The sequence below is a fragment of the Camellia sinensis genome, chromosome 11 (genome assembly GCF_055761805.1).
Source record: "Camellia sinensis isolate YWXY chromosome 11, ASM5576180v1, whole genome shotgun sequence".
In the NCBI taxonomy this organism is placed as follows: domain Eukaryota; kingdom Viridiplantae; phylum Streptophyta; class Magnoliopsida; order Ericales; family Theaceae; genus Camellia; species Camellia sinensis.
The window spans coordinates 132464653-132486215 of NC_138971.1; the positions used below are offsets into that span (position 1 = coordinate 132464653).

Consider the following 21563-nt stretch of genomic DNA (forward strand, 5'->3'; position numbering starts at 1 on the left):
CTCGAACTTGAAACGTTATGTTAAATTTAATTTATTCTCATATAATCTCACACTTATGTCAATGAATTGTAGTACTAGAGTTCAATTTATGAGATTAACAAGTTATGACCTTGATGACTTAGAACAAATGATTGACACTACGATCTTACATCATAATCAATGATCTAAGAACTTATACAAAAGGATGGCTCAATAACCTCACATGTATCACAAAAGAAAATCTCTAGCTAACAACTTGGGGATATAAATATCAGTTCAAAAGATATTTTGGTAGGCAAAAATATGAATAGACAAATTGGTTAACAGAAATGGACCAATAAAGGTGATTCCATGCATAAGCTAAATTGATTGAAATCTTCATAACTATTGTTATATATCATACATCAACTCGATTCCGGGACTAAGTATTATAATGGACCAAAATGCCGTATCTACAATATAGTTGTACATATGTACTACCTTAGCAATAGTATTTTATTTTTTAACAAAAACATAGTTATCTATTGTCTTGTGCTATATATATGGACTGAATTGATGAGGTGGCAATAATTTATTAGTATTGCATACTTTTTTGTTTGATTTTAGTATTTGAGGGGTAAAAATAATAATAATAATAATAATAATAATTTCCATAAGATTCTTGTTATTTCAGAAAATCTTATGGAAGTATATGTAATTTTATTAAACCTCAGGGGAGCTTGGTGAATTACAATTTACACAATGTTTTGTAAAATTATAAAGTTGTTTGAAATGATTTAAATAAAGGTACTCAGGCCAAAAGTCTAAAATTGAAGTTTCTAAGTCTAAAGGTCCTAGCGCTTATTTTCTTTGTCCATAAAGACAAGTTCATACAAAAAGACCAAACTACCCAAACATATATATATATATATATGTATATATATTATACGGTACACAAAGCAAAACAAACCCGCATTCTCTCTCTCGTTTCTTCATTTCTAATTTCACCACCATCATGTTGCTGTCAGCGGCACCGTCACCCTCACCCTCTTATCCTCTGACTTCTAGCTCCATGACGGTGACTCCAGGCCCTCGAGTTCTCCATCGCTGTCTCAATATATATATATATATATACCTCGCATTTGAGCTTCATCTCAACTTCGTCATCGATCAAATCTACCATGATGATGATGACAACGACAACAACGGAATCAGATTCGGAGCCTTATACGATTTCCCTTTCAGCAATGACAATCGAGTTAGGGATTTGAAACTCTACAATTGTTACCTGTCAGTCCCACCGAATTTATCAACGATGCGATTTCATTCTCTCAAATCGATGGTCTTCAATCAGGTCGACTTGTCGAACGACATAATTTTAGGCTTGATTTTGAGGTGTCCGAATCTTGAAATTTTGGGGATCAATCATTGCTAGGCGATTAAGAATCTGAAGATTTGTGAGCCGAATCTGATATCAATAATTATTGCTGGTTTTGATACGGAAAAACATGATTTGAAGACATCGTCTCCGATTTTAAGAGGAAGTTGTGTATGAATGCACTCTAAATCAGAGAATAATCAAAATCAATATATATATATATATATATATATGCTTGGGTTTGATAACAAAAAAAAGAAGATGAAAATTGTTGGTAGTGTTGTGTGTGTCCAACAGATACTAGGAATTTTTTTTTTGATTTGTTGATTTTTTTTTTATCTAAGATCTTTTTTTTTTTATTTTTATGATGTGGATGAAACACAATGCAACAGATGTGAAGAGAGTATTGATCAGATGACGATAATGAAGAAATGAAAATTTTGCACATATGAATTTTGGACAAATAGAAAATTTACACAAAAACATTTGAATAGATAGAAAATTTACATTAAAAAAAATTGAATAGATAGACAAAAAAATTTGAACAGATAGAAAATAATTTGAATAGATAGATATAAATTTAAACAGATGGTCAACGAAAAGTCAAACAAATAAAAAAAATTCAAGGGGTAGAACTAAAAACAAAATGTTTTTCAGGATTTTTCACCAAACTATTTCATAAAGCGTTAACCTCTCACGACAATTGTTAAAGTAGAAAATAAACGTATTTTTTTATTTTTTATAAAAAGATATATAAAAAATAATTAAAAATGATGCAACTTAAAAGATTAAAAGATAAAGAATAAATTACAAATACACCCCCTAAGATTTGATTAAAATACAGATTATCCCTGTGGTTTGAAAAATTATAAATACCCCCTTATTAAAAAAATTTATTTAACAGAATTAACTAAAAAAATGAAATTCATAACTGCTCTCTTATACAATAATAAAATTACCTAAATTATTAATTAAAATATATTTTTAACATCATTAAAAACTGCTAATTGACTTGATAATTTATGAATAAAATAGACGACTTGCTATGAAATTAAAAACATCAGAAGTACAATGTAATTTTTAAAATTATAAGAGGCAATTCATATTTTAATTAAATTTCAAGAATGTATTTATAATTTATTCAAAAATAAATAAGTGCACGTTTTTAGTTACAATAATACTAAGAATATCACACATTTACTAATAATGTTACTAATCCACTCATAAATTTTAATAAGATCAACCATTACTTATGAGAGACGATGTTAGTAAAATTATTAGTAAGATTGTTAGCATCGTAGCATTTTTTTTTAGTTATAGCCAAACGAACCGCATATGTCATCAGGAAAAGGAAACGATTGCGGTTAGGGTTCGAACTTCACACCTCTTCTGCAATCGATAGTTCTGAATCTCTGAGCTCGAGTGTGTGGTTGTCAATGGCGGATCCGTATCAGAAAGTGAAGGGAGGGAGGCTCACCTTCAAAGGCGGAGCTATTGCTACTCTCAGCAAATCCATAGACAAGAAAAAGACTAAGAAGAAGACTAAGAACAAAGACAATCCCAAGTATTCACTCGACGGAGGTTCTGAATTTCCGCCGCCGCCGGAGGAGGAGGAGGCTGCTGGTGGTGGCGGTGAGGGTTCTGGTGCTGCTGGAGGAGAGATATACACGATTGATGCAGCGAAGCGTATGAATTACGAAGAACTGTTCCCGGTTGAGACCAAGAAGAGAGGTTACGATCCTAAGTCTTCGAATGTACGGTCTGCTGAGGACGCTCTCGATGATCGAGTCAAGAAGAAAGCTGATCGTTACTGTAAATAAATTACCCAAAAAAAAAAATGATGTCTTTTTGTATCCAATTCCATCCCATTCAGGTACTGCCATTGATTTTAGTTATTGTGTTTTTTTTTTTTAATCTATAGAATTTCATTGAATTTGTGTTATTCCAGCATCAATTTGTTAGAGAGAGTGAGTATTTTTGCTTGAATTTGTTATTTTAATGTTTGAATGTTTTGTTGGAATTGTTTATCTTTTTTACTTTGAAATACTAGATGGGTATTGATTTTCCTGGACAGAACATGACTACTTTTGAAAGTTCAAAATAAGAGTTGTGGATTGGGTCCCTTTGGAAGATGAAAAGTTAATAATTCACATCAGTGTCCCAAAGACACCCAATCTAGGTGATAGAAAAACTTTAGGGTTTAGCTTGTGCATGACGTAATTGGTGTTGAATTATGTTTAAATGTTGAGCTTCGTTGATTTGTTAATATATATATTTATGTTGACGGGTTTAAACATAAGAAACAAATTTGGTTTGTTAATTAGGAACAAATTTCATGTATGATTTTGCCCCTATTGGACAAAAATCATGCCGCAGTCCTTGTTAGGTGCTTGGCTACATGGAGAGTTTATTGACTGGCCTAGAGTCAGGACATTGGGTAAAGTAAAGAATAGATTGCTAGTGTTAGGACTAGCATTAAGTCGACAATTTTTTAAGTCTTATGTGCAACCTTAGGTAGAACCCAAGCTACTACCTTTAGGAGAACATATTGGACTACCTGCAACACCTTGAAAGTTTGAAGTGTTACGTAAGGTTTTCATCAACATGGAATAAATGTTATGGAAGAACTTCATTGACATGAAGAAGATTGTGGACAAGGATAAGACCACGTTAGGACTGGAAAATCTCATAAAAGCCTAAGTTTGTTAGCTTGGTTGGCCATGCTATGGCATGTAGTTGACTGCTGTGGAGTAAATCCCATGAAAGTGTCAGTTGTTTGTGACTGAATCAGTGCTGCCGTCACCATTTCAACCCCTTCCTAGGATGGGACAGATAACCAAACCTATCCTATTATCAACTGACTTTTGCCGATCAAAAAAAAAACCATGCAAGGGCTTTTGGGCCCATAACTCGTACCCATCATTGAACTATGTGTAGTTGGGGTACCATAGTGTTCTTCCTCAAACTCAAAATCTTAGATTTCAATCTCACACTCAAGTTGCCTATTCAAAAATGTAATGTTGCTTTAAGCCTACAACTACTGCCACGGTTACAACCCGAAGGGTCCAAATGATCTTTAATCAAACTAGAGTGAAACTCTTTGAGAGAGAGCTTGGAAGATGAACCTCCCTTTCTTAATCTTTTCCTCATTGTTGGTTCATGCAAAGCTAGAAATTTAAAGATATAATCTTGAATCTCTAAATGGCAGAACTATAACGGCTTCAATTGAATAATCTCTATGTCAAAAGACCTAAAGCAAATGTCTGAAAACCTTAAAGTTTTGATACCTTCCTCTTCTTTGGTGGGAGTGGTCATATGATTAGCTTGCAAAATGTAACCCAACGCTCAAGTTCAGGGGGTGGACAAAAGAAGCTAATTTTTCAGATTTGGCAAGGAAATAGCAATCGTGCTTTTCATCACCACTGCCCTAATTGCTGCCAACCACCAACTAGAATAGCCGTCCACTGGACACTTGTACTTCACCATCCCAATTCTTCTTCAATCTTCAGCCGAGTGGACTTGTCAGCCCCGATTCTCAACCCAGAGATGAACTCATTTTCATACCTCTCCCAATTCGAGTTTCCCTAGTGCTCAGTCTGCGTGGTTTAGGGTTTCAACTGTTTTGTTCCGTCTCCGAAACTCAATCTTCATCGTTCTGATATTGAGTTGGGTTTGGACATAATTTTTTTTTTTTTTTGGTTGGAAAGCCTTCAATGGCTTCCTTATGAGAGCATCAATTTTTACTTTGTTGTAGTCTGTGTTATATTTTAGTGGGTTGGTCTAGTATGAGAAGTTTGAGAAAGAGTAACATTAAAACGTCTCTAATTCGTGAATTTCTAACGATCGATGTGTTCTGCATGTTTGATCCACTATTATTTATGTTCTTCCCGAAAGCGTGTCAATCCCTCCCTATGTTGTGTTGGTCTAGCATCTACTATTCACTGAGAGAGATTTTCCTCTATACGGGCCTTGTGCAGTAAACCCCTTATGGGCAGTCATCCATCGTTGTAAAGTAGTCCTAACCGGAGAGGGGGTGCTGCTGCTCCTTAAGACACAGTCCCAAATAGGAATGGCAATTTAAACCCGGCCCGACGGGGACCCGATCCCCCGATCCCAATTAGAACGGATTTTTTCCGAAAATTATCCCTATAGGGCCGGAGATGGTATTAAAAATTTAATCCCTGATAATTTTCGGGCCGGGGACGATGATAGCTTCCCCAAACCCGCCCCCGCCCCGAATAACCCCGAACAATCCATATATATATATATATATATATGTTTAGGCTAATTTATATTATATATTATATATTATAGATGTGTTTAGGCTTTAGGCTTTATAATATATTATATATATATGTTTAGGCTCAAGTTCAAAAGGACTTGGTCAAAAAACTTTTGAATTGATTGGGCTCTCAAAACACTCTCTCTCTCTCTCTCTCTTCTCCCTTTACTCTCTGTGAGATGAATGAACACGATTTGAGCCGCGATGAAGATAGATCGGCAACGGAGAGCCCAAGGAGACCCAACGGAGAGCTCCTTCCAGATCTGAGCCGCGATGAACATTTCTGAGAACCACCGTCAGCCGTTGATCGCACCACCGTCACCGACACCATCACCACTCTCTCTCTCTCTCTCTCTCTCTCTCTCTCTTTCTCACACCTTCGTTTGCTGCCTCGTCTCCAGATCTACCACCACTGGTCGCCCTCTAGCCCTCACTGTTCTTCCGATATAGATATAGATATATTTTTTTTTGCTGTTGATGTTCATGATAATGATCATTGATGATGATTTTGTAGATTATGGTTGTTGTTGATGATGTTAATGATGATGAGAGCTACGTTTTTTTGTTTTTTTTTTTTTTTGGCCGGGGATTTTCGGGATCGGGGAAATCCGATCCCCGTTAGGGGGCGGGGGCGGGGGCGGGGAGGGTGATAGGTTCCTCGTCAAGGATCGGGGCCGGGGCCGGGGCCGGGAAAATTTTCACCATCGGGGATCGGGGACGGGGAGTGTGATCCCTGGCCCCGCCCCGCCCCGTTGCCATTCCTACTCCCAAAAGGGGGTAGCAACAACTAATGTGCCTTAAGGCACAGCAACACCCCTTATCCAGTCCTAGCACATTACTAACGGTCCGTTTGGTTTAATTTTAGAATTATAATTTAAATGTGGTGTTATGATTTAAGTGTGAAGTTGTAAGTTGAGTTTTAAAAAGAGAAAATTTGTTTGATTAGTTTTGAAAAAAGTTTTTAAATTTTGAATTTTGAAAAGAGTTTTGAGTTGTATTTTAAAAAATTTTAGATTTATTTTTTTAAAATATTTAAAAATGTTCAAGAAAATTTTATTTATTTTTTATTTTAAATATATAATTGTATTTAAATATTTAAATTTTTTTTTATTTTATAAATATTTTAAACTCAAAACATAACTCCACACTCAAATCGTAATTAAACACATAACTTAAAACTCAATTCAAAAACTATTTTTAAAATTTACAACCAAACACATAACTCAAAACTCTTAATCAAACACTTTTCAAAATTCTATTAAAAAAAATTTTCAAATTTTTTTTATAAATTTTGTCCTTTAAAATTATTTTTTATTCTATATTTTTTTGAAAAATTAATTTTTTTCAAAAAAATATTTTGTTTATTTTTATATTTGAAGAAAAATATTTTTTCCTTTTTCAAAAAATACTTTTTGTTATTTTTTTTATTATTGACCAAATAATTTGTTATTATTTAGATATATATGACGATCCAATTTTTTTTTTAGTTTAAAAAAATAAAATATTTGTAACAAAAGTAAAAAAATAAATACAGCACATAAATATATAAAATACAGTGCACATAAAAATAAATAAATAAATATTTAAAATAAAAAATATTTATCCTAAAAAAATAAAATTAAGAAAAATTTTAAATATTATAAAAAAAAATAAATCTAAAAAAATTTAAAATACAACTCAAAACTCTTTTCAAAACTCATAATCAAATAATTTTTCTCTTTTCAAAAATCATAACTCAAATCATGATTTTAAAAATAATTTTAAAAAACAAAATAAAAAAATAGTTTTTTGAATTTTTTCTTGTAAAATAGAGTTTTGAAAAGAGTTTGGTTTTGAATTTTAAAAGGAATTTTGAGTTGTGTGTTTGGTTATGAGTTTTGAAATGAGTTTTGAAAATTTTTTATTGGAATTATGATGCCAAAAGAGAACCAAACAAGGCTTAATTCTTTTGGCGTGGATCTACTTGTTAATAGATTGGCAATGGTAGGAGTGTTGTTAAGTTAGATAACTCTTCTATGTAGTTCATTTAGATTGACATGAGACTCCAACTACATTGCATTGCCAAGATCCATGCTGTGTATGCAACAAACAAAAGGATTGACTAATTCACCAGAATTTTAGGTTGTCCTAAAGTAGTGCATAGGATGTGGTGCAATTCAATTGCATTTTGTATTTCACAAACACTTTGTAACTGTTTATGTATCCAAAGCTGTGAAGTGCTTTGTTTAATCAATTCAAAGTCCAAATGACTTTTGTCTTTAAATCTACAGCAACATAAAGGTTTTTTTTTTTTTTAATTTCATAAACATGCTACTGATAAATCACAATTAATTATTAAGCTTTAAAAATCCCATTGATTTAAAACCTTGAATTTTATATTAAGTGCTTGCAATGATTTATGCTTGTTAATAACAGTTTCCAGTTGAAAAAATATATATTTATTTATTTTAGATATGTCACATGGTGAAAATTTCTCTTAGTTTTGTGTATTTCATGTTTTATGATAATCATGGTTCTTTTGTTTTTCCCCTCGTGATTGCTTTGCCATATGAAACCTAGAGGAAGCTGTTCAATCTAGGGTGTTGCATTTGAAGTTTTCATGTTGTGTCAGTGATTAAGACATTTTCTTGTAACACATTCTCTGTTGCCTCCCTCTTGGGTAAATATTAATTTATTTTTAGTCTCAGTATTAATGTCATAGATTTCCGTACTTCCATGCCATATGGTAATCTTCCTGCTGAACCAATGCCCTTTAGAGGATAAGTTGTTCAATAATGTTGTTTTCCATTTGATCTGCTGAGGCTACTGCTATTTATATGATTACAGGAATGCATGTATGTTTGTCTGCTCTTTTTCGAACTGATTGATTTCTTTATATATAAATAGCCATTATTTAATATATATATATATATATATATTTTTTCTTTCTTAGGCATGCATACAGCGAAATGTGAAGGTCAAGCTTGCAGGGGTTTTTCTGCTTCTGCTTTCGCCCTCTGTGCTCCACCACTATGTTTTCAGGGGTTTTGCCTAGACCCACACATTGAAAAGTACGATCTATGCAATGCAACGAAGTTTGTACTTTGATCTTATCTGAGAATCTTGTATTTTGGTTTCTTGTGATTTGTAGTGTAAGTTGTAGTAGATAGCTGATGATGGTCATAAACCCAGTCAATGAGATTGTTTGTGCTCAAGAAAATGTCCTTTTTCTACAATTAGGCATACATTGTGTTTGCTTGAAGTAGGTCGGCTGCATTCATTCTGTTTGGGAGGTGGATGGACCAGACACCCCATATTTCAAGGTGAGATGAGTTCAGGCGTTTGCAATCCTGGCTTAAAACTTGGGGTGCTCAGATCAAGTTCTCTACTTGTAAGTCCATTTTGGCTGTTACCGGGTAGTGAGTGGACATTTTGTTTTCTATATCATTTTAAAATATAGCTCTGGCTTGGCTTTTGCATGATCCTCAAGATGTTGTCTGTTGTCACAATTCCATCGTCATTCCATGATCATGCCTTGAGATTCCATGTTTTGAGAGTTTTACCACGTTGTGTGATTGTGAGTGCATAGAGGACATGCATTTTGGACCGAGATAGAGATCCCTATCATTTTGGACATGCATGAATTCGTAGTCTTGAAATAGAGATTCCTTTCAGGATGCCATAGTTCCTATCTACCTGAGTTGAACGAAGGTTAGCCATTCGGGTATGAGCAAATCACTATGCACTTCAAGCTAAAGCCTAGAGACTCGTAGTAGCTTGACCAAATCTGCCAAAGTTACAGCCCTAGTCTATACAGTATCTACCGGTTACCTTGCAAAGTCAACTGTTGTTGGCTACAAGTACATATTTCAATCCTCCATTTTATTTTATTTTTAAATTTTTGCTTTGGGGTTTTGAGCAATTAACTCCTAAAAAACATTCAAAAGTGCACTTGAATCTTCAAAAAGATTAATTGGAGCAAATTGCCCTTTTAAAGTCGTTTAAATGTGCAATTGGCCTTTAACTATTCCCCAAGAAGATGTTCCAAAGCACATTGGCTCTTGAAAGATCAGTTGGTTTATATAGAACATTACTACATTGAATTAAATTCAATGACCAGCTTGCTCCAGTTGATAGAGCTAATTGCACTTCTAAATTATTTTAATGGAACAATTTGCTCTATTTGTTTTTACTAGAACCCAATTTTATTATTGTTTTTTCTTTAGCATCTTTCAAGAGATGAATTATAAACACCCTTTGCCTTTACTTCATTACAGGAATGTTTGCTAAGCAACAAAATAACCCCTACAAATTAACTCCAATAACAAGTTTATACTCCGTGGCAGAAAATATTTCCTTACAAAAAATTATTTCATGTGAAAAATATTTTTTACAGAAGAAAATATCACGCACAGAAAAAAAAATATATATATATATATATATATATATATATATTTACCTTTTTTAATATAACATTCCAGTTCATCTCCACTCAAATTCAATGCAAGAGATTTAAACAGGACGTTTGTTTATAGGAGCTTATTTTAATTTAAGATTATGTGTCAGATTATTTGGTACAGTTTCTATTTATAACTTTTTAGACAAAAACAATTTAAATAAACTGAAAAAAAATTGATTTTATAAAAACTGGAAGAGAATTGCTTTTAATTTCTATTTTTTTTATTATCAGTTTTTAGCTTACAATAAGCAATACCAAACAACTGGGAATTTCAATTCAAAGCATAGATTCCAGTCCACTGTGTCTTGGTCTTGGTTTCGATTTTCTTCTAAACAAAAACTGGGAACTTCAATTCACATCCTGAATCAACCCCACGATTGAAAGGGTGAAAAAAAATATTTCCCATAAAAAAAAAAAAAAAAAAAAAAAAAAAAAAAAACTGCCTCATCACCTCTCTGGATTTCAGAAGAAAGCTGCCTCATCAAAACAGATTTTCTCATAGAGAACAGATAGGCAAAGAAAGAAGAGAAAAAGGTTGAGTAAAGTAGATAACACAACATACTAGCATGCTTGGAAATCCAGGAAGAGGCGTAATTTCTGCAACAAGAGGTCACGAGTCCCGTAAAGAGGCTTCCCACTAATGATCCATTCCTTCTCAAGAAATCCAGCTTTAGCACTACTCATCATCTCATCATGGAAAGCCGACACAATGCAGTAAATCGAAGTCCTCAGAATGTCAGCCATAGAATATGCTTTCGAGTACAGAGGACTACCTCTCCTTTTCCCCGTGACACCCATAGCTGAAGCTGTTTCTCTCCTACCCGTGCTCAGTGTGGCCCATTTAATACCAGCTGGACCCATGAGATAGTTTGGAGAGGACTGCAAATTGGTCTTCTTCCCCATAAATGTTTCCACAGCAAGTAAGCAAGACAACAGTGTTGAGATGACCGCAGTATTGCTACCGGAGAGTTGAGCAACTCCAAATCGGTCTTCTTTGTGCGAATGAACAGTCAGTGAGGAGACAATCCGGGCACACCATGCACATAACTGCATAACAGTGAGCAATCACTATCAGCTCTTTTAAACAGGCATTTACAGGCGATGGCTTGAAAATAGATATTACAAACACATACTTATATAGCAGCTAATCTAGTATATGTGTCCCTTCCCAGAGAAACAATGTCATAGAAGTATATGAACAAAAGTAATTAAGAGTTGGAACACACTGGAATCTGAGGATACACATAACTTTGGAAGATCAAAAACTAAAACTAAAGTCCAAAAAATAAGTACCTACATCAGATATTGAATCCACACCAAGGTCCACAACTCCAAAGATAAGTACCTATATCAGATATTGAAATTCAAAGTAGTTTTTAATTAAAAAGCTAAAAAATCTAATCACTATTTTTCTTGTAGTTTTTTTTTTTCTTCTTCTTTTGTTTTATTTTATTTTATTTTTTCGATGGGAGGTGTGGGGAGAGAGGGTTGAGGGAGCAACAGGTCAAAACCTCTATTTATCCAGATGCAAAGCGGAGTATCCCATCAGATCTGGACAGACTTAACCTGTTAATTGCTTAAAGGCCTGTATTTTTGCATCAAAATTTCAGGGGTTTACTAGCCCATTCCCCTCTCCCATCTAGACTCATCAGGGGAACATGAGGTCCATAGAAGAGCAATACTGAATCCAATCCAAATAGGTACACATTCAAGACCCAAACACCGTTGCATTTCCAAAGTAAATAATTCTATTTAGTTGTAACCAAAGTACGAACTCATCACTTCTTTCAGTAAGGTGGTCTCCACTTCCCCACCATCACTAACCTAAAGAAAAGAGCAGTGACTATCTATCTACCGACCCATCAATTAGGAAAATGCATGTGTGCAGACACACACATGGAGGAAGAGTGAGAATACAGAAACCTTTCGGACTGAGTTCTTGTAAATCATGTGAATGTTCCACGAGATTACTAGATGAGCTCACACGGCCACATACACACAAAGACTTGAAGCAGGAACTTTTCAAAAATTACAAAGAATATAATTCTTGCTACCAATGCTCATAATAATTCTTGGCACCAATGCTCATACATTTCTGAAAACTGGTTTACCACTCACAAAAGAGAGAAATTTAAGCACATTCAATAATGTGTAGCAAACAAGAAATATTGCATCCATTGACACAAGATTTCACAAATTTATCAGTTATTATTTTCTTCATCATTTGAGCCTGCACGCTTCTTGCACATGTAAACTAGGATGTAGATTTTTATTTTTATTTTTATTTTGATAGGTAATTACAGTAGACTCGAACTTTAGTCTCTTTAGAATGAAGTACTAAGCCATTGGGGTTTATCTTGGGGGACAAAACTAGGATGGAGATATGGTACGCAAATTCATAACTAGACACCAGACTGAACGTAGGAAAAGTTACCAAGTTCAACTTCTAGTGCCTATGTTGGAAAAAGACACCTAATGCATGTCCTTTAATCAAAGAAAAGAACAATTCATGACCTTCAAGGTTCCCACAATCAACATGTGGCACAAATATATGTGTAAGGAAGGGGGAAAAAAAAAAGGGATAACATCATTTCCTGATTAAAAGATAATATGAAAATCCTTACTAACTTGATAAATAAAAACTACGAACATCATTGGATGAATCCACCTTAACATGCAGACAGAAGAATGAGAGATAATATGAACATAAGCTCAAAGTACAACTATACTGGTCAATGCACAATGATATGATAAAATTGAACAAGAAAATGCAAATAAACAAAGAATGTGAAAGAAGGTATGAATGCACTATGTTGAGATGACTCCATGTCAATTCAACAATGGATGTATACCTGGAAGTCATAAAATATTTCATGAAGTCTTGAACCTAGTTGTGGGTCAGTTGGTAATTGTAACTGGTGGCCTAGTTGGAACGACTTGTCAACTGAACTTTCTAAACCTTCACCCAACTTTGCAGCAAACTGTTCCAGAGGCCTCAAGCATACAATTATAACTCTTTTGTACGTATCACCAGTTTCTTCAAAGAAAGCAGCTCGGCGCCAGGTATCAACATTACTCTCACAAACCATGCAGAGATCAAGATATGCAAGATACTGCATAAGAGATCTCGGAGTTCTCTCCAGTGCTGTAAGAAGAGGTTCACTTGGATTTGTTTCTGCTGCTGCTGATCCTTTTGGGGGTGCAAATATGAACCTTCTTGTATGCAGCACCTATATAGGTGATTCAAGGAGGTAGTAGGTTTATGCATTGTTGTTCGAAAAATCACAGGAATAAAAACTCAAAAAGTTAAGGTATAAGCATATAAAACCACAACTAGAGACATAAATACATGATACATGCAAGAAAAGCAAATATAGGAGATGTTATGTTAGCCAGGGATGCTATGGTGCAAGACGTCTACTATCCCATTGATTACACACACATCCACTAAATATTTTATCAAAAAGCACCCATAGGAAAGAAGTCATGCAAAAGAAATTGATGTGGTATCTTTAAAATGACCCACTAGAGATAATATGCAATGCCACTCCAAAAAGACATTATCCAGATTGACGAGTTTCAAAAGGAATAGAAGATTGATACAGATATGAACTAACCTGATGTAAATGATGGTTTAGTTCCCAACAGAGAAAAACCACGAAAACTCCAATGCATAAAATGATTTGCTCAACAATTAACTTTACCATTGTAACCTGCCCCTTAAACTCATAATGGAGAAATACTGCCAACACTGCTGAGAAGAAGTACGCTGCACTAGAAAGCTTCAAAGCCTGTCGAATAGCTGAAGGGAGCCCCATCTTGAAGCTGAAGAAAGGAGGACGCTGTTGACATGGACAACTAGAATCATTGACAGAACCATGATAAGGAAGATACCACAAGTACGCAACAACAAAGTACACAACAATTCTGAATTAAACACTCTATAAATATATGTATAAACAACAATTACCTATTGACTAGGTTACACGGACTCGGGTACGGGTATCGGGTGTAGGTGCGTATTTAGGGGTCGGACATTTCAAAATTAAAAATTGAGGATACGTGGATATGTATCCAAATTTGGATACGGGTACGGGGATACGTTAAATAGTTTTTTTTTTTAAATATATATTTATTATATGAAGATGAGTTATATTATATAAATAATAAATAATTTTTTTATAAATATTTTTATTTTAATATACATTAATTATTTTATTTATTTATTATATTTTTTAAATAATGTGTTCTAATTAATTTTTTTATTTTATTTTACATACTACATGTATTTATTTTTTTTATTAATATATATAAGTATATATTATCTTATAATATGTATTATATATTATCTTATAAATATATTATATGTTTTATAATAATAATGGTTATTATTATAGTTATTATAATAATAGTTATTAACTATTATTATTATATATAGATAGATACGAATAGTCTAATCGGAATAGATATGAATCAAGAGAAGATATGAATCAAGTCAAGAGATAAAACGATAGAGAGAGAGAGAGGGAGAGAAGTGAAGCGATCGATCTCGATCACAATCGCGAGTGAGCGAGAGAAGGCGAGAGAGAGAGAGAGAGTCGTTTGGGGTGTTCGACTGTTCGATCGACTAATGGAGCTTCGATCGACTAATGGAGCTTCGATCTTTGACTGGATCAACCAGATGGAACTTCGATTGGAGGTCTTCGATCTTCAACTGGATGGAGCTTCGACCAGGTTCTCTTTTGCTCTCTCCTCCTTCATTTCTTTTGCTGTCTGTAAAGAGCCGTGTCCGAGAGAGAACATGCGAATCCGACACAGATCCCACACCCGCACCCGTGTCGTGTCGTGTCAACACGGGTACTTCGCCCCAAAGTGCCGAGTCCATGTAACACGGCCTATTGATTGGTCATTAAAAAAACAATTACCCACTGATATCATGCTACGTACAGCGATTCAAGAAAATTAGAGTACGAAGCTAACATTAGTAATCCACTTACAATTTATAATGAACAATAAGAAAGCAAGTAATAACAGGGGCATTATATCAGACACGAACCTTATGATGACAACAGCAATAACAGTAGGAACAAGTGGTGGATAATCAACAAACATCTATACTCCTTATGGTTGCAGAGATACAGAGAAGAAGAAAGGGGGAATTGAGAACTTGTATTATTCCCAAAAGAACTTTGGTTCTCAAGTGAATGGTGTCACTACACATATTAGCTTGTAGATTCTATATTCTAACAGAATTAGAGAATATCCCAAAAGTTTGTTCCGGATCACGTGACTCCCCTCCTGTAAATAGGAGGTAGTACACCCTCTTACATCAAATAAGATGAAGTCATCCCTAACCTCTGTATTCTATGCTTTGCTCACATCACAATGCTCTACTACCTCTCTCTCTCTAAATTAGGCTGCTCCTTTTTTCACCTGGATAATCCTTGTTGTCCCCAGTGTTTTCAATGTGTACTTCCACTCTCCAGTGAAAAACCCAGAACCCCAATCAGTACTACCTACATTTTGGCCACTCCATTATGGACTGCAGAAGTCCAGCAGTCTAGGTAGTCTACCTTTGTGTCTCATCCTGCTGAGATTCATGAAGCTGCTGGTACAACACCTTTTTTGACTGCCTGCCTCACATGCAGAGGTTGTCATGCTTCTCTGGCAAGATATTGCCGCCACTCTAATCACTCTTTTTGGCTTCTTTCCAATAGTCTCAGAACGACAATGAACCAAACTCTCTCCGCTGTTGGTCAGACCCTTCTCTCATTGCTTAAAAACACACAGCCTAATAGAGCCAACCTGTCCTCTTCTATAGAAAATCCACCTTTTGTGCCTCTATCCACCCTTGTTCTTCCCACTGAAACTGCAAAGTTGTGGCACTCCTAAGGCACCACCACCGAATGAGCTCTACCCCTTCTCAAGTCCTTCCATCTGCTGTTCTGCAATCCTCCGTTGAATTTGTTTACCTATAAAGGGTAGTTCTGCGTATGACTATGCATTATACTTTTGCTTCAGATCCTCCTAGAATTTCTTTATAAAATCTTTAATCATAACAAACTTTTAAAGTTTATGCACAAAACATTAAAAATTGATACTGTATTAGTTGATTAGTAGTGGTTAGGAATGATGCAATTTTATGTATTACGCAAATTGCAATTGACAGCCTGCTCCAATTGAGAATTTTTTTCCCTTTACTGTTGACAATTAACTTTAAATCTTTCTTTGGTCTCCTGTTATTTCTTTGGTCTCACCCTATAAAAATAGCAAATTAATGAGCAAAAAGAAAGATTTTAACAATAAATTATGATCACAAATTCACAGTGCATAACATGTCAAAGTGAGAGATTTCACAAATATTATTTTTAACGCTTAATGGTTTTAAATTATAGGAAAATGAGTACTTTTTTTTTTAGTTTTGATATTTAATTTTAATTTGTAGGTTAGATCCTTTAATCATAATTATATTTCAAAAAAAAATAAAAAATAAAAATATCGACGTACCACAGCCGTACCCGTATCGTACTTTTTTTGAGTTTTGCCGAATCGGCGTACCCGTATAGTACTCGCACCCGCACCCGCACCCGTGCTTCCTTGATGCCCAACCTTCCTGACTTGGATCATAACCAACCTTACCCATTGAATATAGCAAGAACACCATAACTTGAGGGGTACACCGCATCTAAATTCCTTTGTTCCAACAGAAAAAGGGGAAATTCTCAAAAACACTGCATGAATCATTGAAACTCTTGGCGCTCATGGTGTAGATCGTAATTTACGCCTTCAAGAGTTTTCTAGGCCACTCACTAAGCATGCTTATACCTGGTAGGCTAACTTCTAGCTCCGATCTATTGCTACCTAGGAAGAAATGGTTGCCAGATTTTTCCAAGTAGAATTGTGCTTGACTGCACTACAACTTGCCAAAGAGACTCAAAAGACCAATGTAGAGATTATCACCTATATCAAGAGATTCCACTATCTCTCTATGGAATGCTACAAGCTCGTGATGAACGTAATCTTGTGAAATTGTCTTCAAGGGATGCACAAGGAATATTGGGTTCTCTTAGTCAACTAATCACCTCTCCACTTTCTACAGACTCGAGCATTGGTGATTTTGTTCACATTCCGCTTTGTGTTAATGCTGCTAATGATACTGTAGAACACCATATAGGGGAGAGAACAAGGGCCACAACCACAACCACAACCCTAAACACAACAATCTTAACCTTAAAACACTCAATATTATTCCAAAGCTCAATGTTGCATTACAAAGACCTCAATATTTATAGCTTAGAAACCCTAATTCAAAATAGAAAACTAAATATCACAAAAATCCTAATTAAACAATAAATAAATAAATATTAAAACATACAAGTACAAAATAAATAAAATTCCCATTCTAACTTTTGCGCACGTCCCACATCATTCTTCCCGAATAGATAAATTTGAAGATATTACAATTTGTTGTAGTGTTGAAGATGCACTTCAAACTCTTTCTCGCTTTAAATCGGTTTTAAGAGCTGAAATTCCCAACCACATGGTGACAAGGAATTATTGTTGCCATTCAAAATTGAGAAAATTTTGAAGAAACCCCTTACCACCCCTGCACAATCAAATTTTCCAGGGCAACCATGGGTGATGATGATGATCTATCTATATGCCAAAACATAAAATACGGCATTTTTGGGACTTTTTGACTTTCAAGTCTCCTTAAACAGTCTTAATCTAAAATGAGGGAAAGAAGCAACCAGGTAAAATCCCGCAAGACAAAAAACAGGACTTGAAGGTATTAAAATTAACCATAAGCTACATACATATAAATAATAGATAATAAATATTATAAAGGAAAGCTCAAGAATGAAACCTGAATAATAGGAAACTCTAAAACCCATCTCCTCTTGTATAGGTAACAAACTCCATAAAAGAAGCCAATGGCGAAACCCCTAAACCCTAGGGTTCCCAAGAGACGCCTAGCCCTTGATCCTCTATCAAAAGAGTCCTCAAAGCATTTCCAGCACACACAAATCACCGCCAGTAACCCCGAGAGAGCACAAGCAGCCACGAACAGAACAAAAACCAGGGAAACCCTAGCTCGACGGCGAAAATCAGGAGAAAGGGGTTGAGCACCAGAGACGAAGAGGAGTCGAAGGAGTCCGAGAGAGAGTTCCAAGGGTGTGGCGGCGGTGTGGGGCTGAGGAGAGGCGACGGCGGACATGGAGAGGGAGAAGAGGAGGAGAGAGAAGTGGAAGGAGAGGAAGGAGAAGAAGGAGGAGAGAGAAAGTGTGAAGGGGTTGAGAGTAAAGGGGGAGAGTAAGAGGGATTTGGAGAGAAAGTAGACGAGTGTGGACTGAACTGATTGCCATATGAGAAACCCTAGAAATCGATTGTTCAACAGTGTGGTGTCGATGTCTCCGTTTCCGATTCCGATTCTGATTCCGACTCCGGGAGTTGAAGACATCTTCACGGTTTACTCGGAGGGAGAAGGAGAAGGAGAAGGAGAGGAGATTTTTTTTCTGACAAATTTGATTTTGTGTTTTTTATAGCATTTTTTCCGTTTCATATCAAGGCATTATTTGGCATAAATTAAAGAAAAAATTACACACGCTTTGGAGGAAAATTATTCCATTTAGTCGTAGAAATTTTTTTTAAGCTAATTAATTTTTTTTTATTTGGGTAGGTTGTATTTCGTTGATTTAGGGGGTTTGAATGTTTATTTGTTTGTTCTTGTACATGATTTTATTTGAATTTTTTTTTTTTAATATTGAGTGTGTGTGGAGAAGGTAAGTTTTAAATTTTTTTTTTTTTTTTTTTTGTAAGGATTTAGTGATATTGAGTGTGCGTGGATAAGGTAAGTTTTTAAATTTTTATTTTTTTTGTAGGGATTTAGTGAAGTGATTTGTAGGTAAATGATGTTATCCTAGTTATGGTGTTATTGGTGTAGTGTTTGTTTATTTTTGTGGTGTCCATCCCTATTGTAACATTGACATTGATTAACATCCAAACGTAATACTAATCACTTTGTTTGGTTTCCAGTTTTTCAAAATACTTTTCAGAAAATTCTACTTTCATATTTTTCGTATTTTTTTATTTTTACTAAATTTTTTTAATAGTTTAAGCAATTTTTTTACTTTTTAAACACATCTAACATAAATACACCTAAAAAGTAAAAAAAATTATAAAAAAAATCTTTTAAAAATTCACTAAATACCAAAAATACAAAAAAAAATACAAAAATTCAGTATATTTTTTGTATTTTTATGTATTTATTAATTTTTTAAAATATTTTTTCACAATTTTTTTACTTTTTAGATACATATAAGTAATGTGCATCTAAAAAAGTAAAAAAAATGTTTAAAATTTGAAAAATATTCACTAAAAATAAAAAAACACAAAAACCAAAAAAGTCAATTTTCAAAAAACTTAATCTAGAAAACTCAAACCAAACACAGTGAATGTAACTCATAAAAAAATTTCTTACTGTACTTTTTCCAAACGTAATATTTCAATATAATACTCCAAAAAAACTCTTTAATGTAACACTTTAAAGTAACACGCATAAATTTTTTTTATTGTAACACTCTAATTTAACACAAAAAAAAATTTATTTTAATGTACTTTTCCTAATCGTAACACTCTAATATAACATACGAAACCCTCATTTGACATAAGCCAAGTAGGGCTTTTTGGCTAAAATAGTCACAAAAAGAGAAAATAGGCTTTTTAGCCTAATAAAATAACATGTCACATTTAAACTATAATCATTTCATTTTTTCTCTCACAAAAGTTAAAAAAGTCAAAAAGTCTATCCCAAACGAGACTTTTTAGCCCCAAGCTAAAATAGCCAAAAAATTAAAAAAAAACAACCCACATCCCAAACGAACCCTCCTTAATGTAATACTCCAATGTAACACACAAAAAAAATTCTTTAGTGTAACACTCTAATATAACATATAAAAAAAACTTATTGATGTACTTTTTCCAAATGTAATACTCTAATATAATACTCTAAAAAAACTCCTTAATGTAACACTATAATTTAACACACAAAAACTCTTTAATGCAACATTCTAATGTAATACACAAAAAAAACTTATTCGTATACTTTTTCCAGACGTAATACTTAAATATAACATTTCAAAAAAATTTCTTACTGTAACACTTTAATGTAACACACAAAAAAAACTCTTTGATATACTTTTCTCAAACGTAACGTTCCAATATAACACACAAAAAGAGAGAGAAAGAGAGAGAGAGAGAGAGAGAGAGAGAGAGAGAGAAAATAATGTGAGATTCTTTAAACCATTCTGAAAGGAATACAAATATTCCTTAGTAAGTTTTGAACAAATGTATAATTTCAAACTGTGAGTATTACATTTTAAAAAAAAAAGTACATTAAGGAGTTTTTTTAGTATTTTTGTGTGTTATATTGGAGTATTACGTTTGGGATTATACTGGTTGAAATATTATAGGAAAAAGTACATTAAGTTTTTTTTTTTTTTTTTACATTAGAGAGTTATGTTTGGAAAAAGTACACCAAATAAATTTTTTTCAAGTGTTCCGTTGTTATGTTTGAAAAAAGTACACCAATGAGTTTTTTATTGTGTTACATTAAAGTGTTACATTATTGGAATGTTATATTAGAGTTTAGGTTTTTGTTCATAATGTGTGATTTATTTTAGATTGAGAGAATTTAAAACTTCTATGGTGCAAATTGCCAAATGTATAATTTTGCATTTTGAGAAAATCACTTTAAAAAATTTAACTCAAACATGTAAGTGACTGCCCTTTTATATAATTTCCACTTTAATGGGACCTTTGGATTTATAAAAAAAAAAAAGGGGAAGACTAAACTGTTCACAAGATCACATTTTAAGATATATTAGTGCTTCACCCTAAATTAAACTACTAAAAAAGTCCAGATCGTCTTCCGCCCCTTCTTGTGGCACTTCTTGCAGTGTTCTAAAATGACATTGTTTTGATTTTTTTTTTTCCTTTTTATTTTGCTTTTCAAGCCTTTCTGTTTTTTCATTCACTACGTCTAGTCTTTCATCCGCGCTAGCAACCCCCACTACACCTCTGTTATCACTGGCCAATCCATCTTCTCCAACCATCGTATTCACCTACAACACTATCATGGCCACACGACGACGCATATCTCTTTTCAAAACTCAGTTTCACTAACACTGCTGCTAAGGTTTCGGCATCTTTTACCAGTGCTACTCGTCAGAGTCCGGCGACTCCTTCACCGCCAAACTCTTCTTTTCTCTTTCCATTACTGCCGATTGAGAAGCTCGCTCGTCTCTCTCTCTCTCTCTCTCTCTCACCGCTTGTCTCTCTTTCTCTCTCTCTCTCTCTTTCTATCTATAACCAACCAACAATCATTAAAGAGTCCAACCTTACCACCACGTCTCCAGATCTGAGATCGTGTCGACGAACAACGGTGAGCTCCGGTGGCGGCGAGGGAATTGGCAAGAGAATCTGAGTCTCCAGATTTGAGTCTCTCT

General features: G+C 34.3%; 2 protein-coding genes across 2 annotated transcripts; one reads left to right on the forward strand and one right to left on the reverse strand.

The window, feature by feature from the left end:
• Positions 1–919: 919 nt before the first annotated feature.
• On the forward strand, positions 920–9079 carry LOC114260627 (uncharacterized). Its single transcript, XM_028200776.2, has 2 exons — positions 920–3209; positions 8551–9079. The coding sequence occupies exon 1, from the start codon at positions 2773–2775 to the stop codon at positions 3154–3156; it is 384 nt and encodes a 127-aa protein (XP_028056577.1). The 5' UTR covers positions 920–2772; the 3' UTR covers positions 3157–3209; positions 8551–9079.
• A 1176-nt stretch (positions 9080–10255) lies between these two features.
• Positions 10256–18658, reverse strand: LOC114260626 (nucleoporin protein Ndc1-Nup protein). Its single transcript, XM_028200775.2, has 4 exons — positions 17924–18658; positions 13674–13898; positions 12909–13286; positions 10256–11103 (listed from the first exon to the last, which is right to left on the reverse strand). The coding sequence occupies exons 1-4, from the start codon at positions 18515–18517 to the stop codon at positions 10618–10620; spliced, it is 1683 nt and encodes a 560-aa protein (XP_028056576.1). The 5' UTR covers positions 18518–18658; the 3' UTR covers positions 10256–10617.
• Between the last annotated feature and the right edge of the window lie 2905 nt (positions 18659–21563).